Raw genomic sequence first — 4,930 nt, 5'->3', positions numbered from 1 at the left:
TTCTTCATAGTAAAAGCATGCTTAGTTTAGATGTTTAATCTTCTCTGTATTATATTTTTTAAAATAATAATTAAAAGCATAGATGATCAATCTCTTCCGCACGAGATTCGATCCCTTCAACCATTACCTAAGCTAATTGGCCGATAATAAAAAACAGAGCGATGATATGGTACCTTAGGAATGAGGGCTATACCAGTAGCATTTCTAGCCTCTAGCAGATTGACGTTGTTTCAAGATGTTTGGACATTCCGCCACAATAGCCAAACCAACCACATCCCAATAAATTTGATAAAATAAGGTAGGAAACTCGTCAGACCCTATCTGATTATCGATTCTTTTGAGTTTTCTCGATACAATTTTGCCTAGGATGAACATAGAGAACAGACTTTCTCAGTGAAATTTTTCTCGGGATGAATACCGAAATTCACATAATTTTTTTCAAATATTATGCTTTCCAAATCTTATACCAACTTTGACCTCTTTTCAAATTTTCTCTTGTAATATTTCTCAAACCTCATAAAATTTTGCATAATCTTGGAAATCTTACACCCAATTTATGTTTCCACGAATTTCTAGATTGATTTATTGATTATCTACATGAATTTACCAATTATTTTTTCAAATTTCTCCAAATTCGGTAATATTTGGCACTATGATTTTAAATTTTGGAAAGATCTGATCCTCATCCTAGTCGAGATTCCACCGAAAAAATCCAAAAAAATTGATAGTTTGAACGTAAGTTGAAAATGTTAACTTTTTATACAAATCTCGGTGGTTGCCTTGGTCAATAAGTACCAAGAAAAATTACTCTAACGAGTTTCAAAAAGCATGCTAACTGGTCCATTTATGACCATTGAATCATATTCTTCCGCTGTCACATCCACGCTTTACAATGGAACCACTTCGTGCTTTTATCCCTGTCACAACCAATTCTCATGAAAATGTTAGATGCCAATACATCTCTTCTTCCTCCAGTAGTTTAGTTCTGACTCCAATACAAGAACTAATGAAATTCTTGAAATTCACCTATTTTTTCCAATAAGCTTCCTCCCTCATCGTTTTCTTTAAACAAACCCTTCATTGCGTTTGTGTTTGAGTTGAACATCCAAAATTCAATAGTAACATATACATACATATGAATCATATTTCCCCTTTCACATGATCTATTAACTTGATAAGAGTTAACCTGATAACTTAATAACAAAGAGTTAACCTGAAACATCAACTAACTCAAATATTATAATCTCAACCAAAAACTAAAAGTTCACATCTCTATTAAAATACAAAACAAAGTTGGCAAGAAATGTTTTCAATAATGATGAAACAAATGACAATAGAAAACTGTAGTATCGATGAACCTTTAAACCTATCATCCCATATTGTACATCACAAGGGTACTTAGTAATAAATAACGGTTCAAGTTCGACATGAACCAAAACGGGCCTGGTAAGGAAACAAAAATACTATCTATGTGTGTATATAGATGTACTAGCGACAAGACCCAGGAGAGCCAAAATCAGAAGACAAAGGTGAAATGCGTTGTTCACAATCTTCCACTACCTTCACTACTTCCTCTATCTTTTTCAGAGCCTCAGCTATGGTTGGCCTTCCTTCAGGGTAATGAGAGACACAATCTAAGGCAACAAGTAGAACAGAAAACGCCCATTTTTCTGCATTTCGAGCAACTTCCTCATCAAACACTTCACAGGTCCACTCTTCTCTTACCTTGGCTCTCACCCATTTAGGGAGATTGATCCCATCTTTTGCTACCATTTTTCCCGTTAACAATTCAAGTAATATGATTCCAAAGCTATACACGTCACCTTTCTCTGATAGCTTTTTCTCCGGGGCCGTATACGTCTTGGAGGAAAGAAGATGAACTCTCTTTGGGTCAAGAAACTTTGTGATCCCATATTCGCTGATTTGTGGTTCATTGTTTTCGTTCAAGAGAATGTTTGAAAGTTTTAAATTCCCATGTGGAATGGAGTCTTCTGTATTTGATCTTTGGTATAAAAAACCCAGACCCTTTGCTATTCCACTTGCTATGGATAGTCTAATCCTCCATGGGAATTTTTGCTTTCCTTCAATACAACCTGCATATAGCCCAAAGTCAATCAATGAATCTTGGTGAACAACTATTTCACAGGTGGATTCAACGACTTAATAAATATTTGCTCACTTTTAGCTAGCACAGTTAATTAGTTTCAGAGTAAGTTTTACAGAAAAGTATCCAAGAGTAGAAACTCTATTATTTGTTCATGTGTTGAAGGTTTCACAAAAGCATACTGCACATTCTTACTTAGGTGTACGTTATTGTGAGATCTTTGGGGGAGAGAAACGATAAAGAGTTTCGTGGTGTGGAAAGGGACCCTAGTGAGGTTTGGTCATTGGTGAGGTTTCATGTTTCTCTTTGGATTTCGGTTTCGAAGATTTCTTGTAATTATTTCCTAGGCAACACCTTATTTAATTGGAAACCCTTTCTATATGCCCTTGTATTCTTTCTTTTTTTTTTTTTTTAATTTTTCTCAAATGAAAGCTGTTGTTTCATTAAAAAAAAAAAAAAAAAAAAAAAAAAAAAAAAAAAAAAAAAAAAAAAAAAAAAAAAAAGTATACTGCACTTTGGTTAATCAAAAGCTAAATTCAGACCAATAAAAAAAATGACATGGTAGTCAACCTCTTCACAAATCTGTATCAGGTTTGATGTACACTTGGGAATGCGAAAATTTACTTTAACACGGATGAAAATGGCTATGTTTTATAGAATAAGAAAAGCTTTAGAAGGGTGTTAAAATCTTTACTTACTCTCAAGCAGTTCATGCAGACTTCCACGTCTCTGGTATCTGTAGATCAGTAGTTTCTCATCCTTTGCTGAATAATAACCCACGAGTGGCAAAATATTTGGGTGCCGCAAATTTCCTACTAGCCTCATGGTTTTACGAAATTCATCGAAGTTTATCTGCATTTTCCTCAATGTTTTGACAGCATAATATTGGCTCTTTAACCTAACCTTGAAAAGACTAGTGCAGGCATTCAGACTTTGTAAATCAGCTGTTGCTTCAAGGAGGTCCTCCACTTTGAATTGCTCATCTTCTTCATTAAAGAACACGAGCTCTTTCTGGTCTCGAAGGGCTTCATCAGGTTTTTCAACCTCACTGGACATGGCTGACAGAGCAGCAACAGGAGGAGACTTCTGAAGGGCCTTCTGAAATATCTCCTTTTTGAGCGCTAACTTTGAAGCCCTCTTGCATACAAGAAATGACAATACTAAAAACGTTGCAGCTCCAATGATAATGATTATCAACCACATTAACTTATTAGAGGCAGTCCAGTTTGCTCCCCCACCACTATCATACTTTCTGCTTTGCGAGCTAGACGAGATGGGTGACACAGCCTCTACCCTAGCATTAATGTTGTCTCGCCGAGCTATCCATGATCTTAGAGACTTCCTATGCTTCAACTCCTTGAATTGAGGTGAGGTGGTAGTAAAGTGATTGTTAGAAATGTCTATTCTCCTAAGATGTTTGAGTTTTGGCAAAACAAAAGGTAACTCCCCACTCAAATTGTTGTTGCTAAGGTTCAAGTGGGTCAGCCTTGTACAGCACACAATTGAATTAGGAATGTTTCCTTGGATGTTGTTTTTAGCCAAGTTAAGAACTCTTAGACTAGAAAGCTTGCAGATAGAATCTGCATCAATTCTGCCACTGAGGTTCAAATTCTCAAACCTGATTTCGACAATAGCACCTTGACGACTATATTTTACACCTTCAACCTTATTCAAGTGCAGATGTTGCTTTGATTCGTTCGTGCCAATTCCGAGCATGTCTTGTGGGTCAATAGCTTTGATAAAACTAAGAAAAGCTTCAGATGCTGATAAATCACCATCCAAACAAGCTGCGAATGATGGAACATATACTGCTTCAGATATCAACCCCAACAGGAGCAAAAATGAACTCAAGCGTCTATACATTTTGAGCATCTTCAGAAGACTGGAAATTTTTTCAACAGAGCATGATCATACTCAAAGCTGATGAATACAAATGCAGTCTGTACAATCCAAAGATTTAGGTATTATTCTCTGTAAAATGTGAGACTACCGATGTGGTTATCCCCAGAATATTCAACACTAAACGTTAATTTCTATGTGATAACGAATCATCAAAAGCATTTCACACCATCTGATTCGATGCCCTAAAGACTAATTAGTCTACCACATCAATTTTAGCAATTCAATGCCTTGAGATTACCTATACGCAACACGTATTCTGATATTTCAACATCAATTCAAAATCTACTATTAATTTATAGTTTCAATGAACGTTATCAATAATTAATTGATGGAAAACTTTCTATTAGTTCATCTGTAAGACCAAATTGGTCATAACATTGAATTTCTACCATCTTCACCGCCTCGATCGAAACGTAGCATGCGTGCCTGTGTTTTCTTCTGTACTCTTTCGGATTCCCTCCAGTCCAGACTTCCATTACGAATTCGAGCGTTTGGTGTTCAGCGTTCGTTGTCACCGTTCTTCACCGTCCGACGGCTGCATGATTGGACCTTCGAGAACGGCCGCCCACCCAACCATCGCAGGGACGGCGGTGATGTTTCTCGGGAATTTTGGGTTCGGCGGATGGATGAGAAAAAAATTAGATTAAAAAATGTAAAATGCCCCCGTTTTTTGAAAAAAAAAATATTGAAGGGCTTTTTGCTAACTTTAAATTAGAGTGAAATTATCAAAATATACTCGCGTGCTCATGAAAAAGCAGTCTTACTCGTCTCACTCTCTCTCACACGTGGAAAAGACCCATTTTTCTTTTCCTTCTTGTCAGTCTTGCTCTCACTGGTCTTACTCTTCCATTCTTCACCAATTTGGCTCTTCCTTTCCTCACATAGTCTTGCCAGACACCTAACATCAACAATCACTCTCCTTGG

The 4,930-nt window shown here is 36.6% G+C and overlaps 1 protein-coding gene across 2 annotated transcripts; it reads right to left on the bottom strand.

Moving 5' to 3' along the window:
• Positions 1–1,293: 1,293 nt before the first annotated feature.
• On the bottom strand, positions 1,294–4,703 carry LOC120086465 (leucine-rich repeat receptor-like protein kinase PXC1). Of its 2 annotated transcripts, none has more exons than XM_039043137.2 (3): positions 4,396–4,703; positions 2,803–4,044; positions 1,294–2,093 (listed from the first exon to the last, which is right to left on the bottom strand). In XM_039043137.2, the coding sequence occupies exons 2-3, from the start codon at positions 3,974–3,976 to the stop codon at positions 1,489–1,491; spliced, it is 1,779 nt and encodes a 592-aa protein (XP_038899065.1). In that variant the 5' UTR covers positions 3,977–4,044; positions 4,396–4,703; the 3' UTR covers positions 1,294–1,488. The 2 variants fall into 2 exon arrangements, with proteins under 2 accessions (XP_038899065.1, XP_038899066.1); XM_039043138.2 differs by having other exon boundaries at positions 2,803–3,891.
• Between the last annotated feature and the right edge of the window lie 227 nt (positions 4,704–4,930).

Source organism: Benincasa hispida, chromosome 9 (genome assembly GCF_027475165.1).
Source record: "Benincasa hispida cultivar pf3 chromosome 9, pf3_genome.v1.1, whole genome shotgun sequence".
In the NCBI taxonomy this organism is placed as follows: domain Eukaryota; kingdom Viridiplantae; phylum Streptophyta; class Magnoliopsida; order Cucurbitales; family Cucurbitaceae; genus Benincasa; species Benincasa hispida.
Note: the sequence above shows the minus strand (reverse complement) of the source record. Positions and strands in the feature narration are given on the sequence as shown.

Coding starts and splice junctions, on each gene's coding strand:
- LOC120086465 (XM_039043137.2), bottom strand. CDS start 3,976: ATGCTCAAAATGTATAGACGCTTGAGTTCATTTTTGCTCCTGTTGGGG. Junction 2,094..2,802: donor TCTGCATGAACTGCTTGAGA/GTAAGTAAAGAT, acceptor GGCTATATGCAG/GTTGTATTGAAGGAAAGCAA.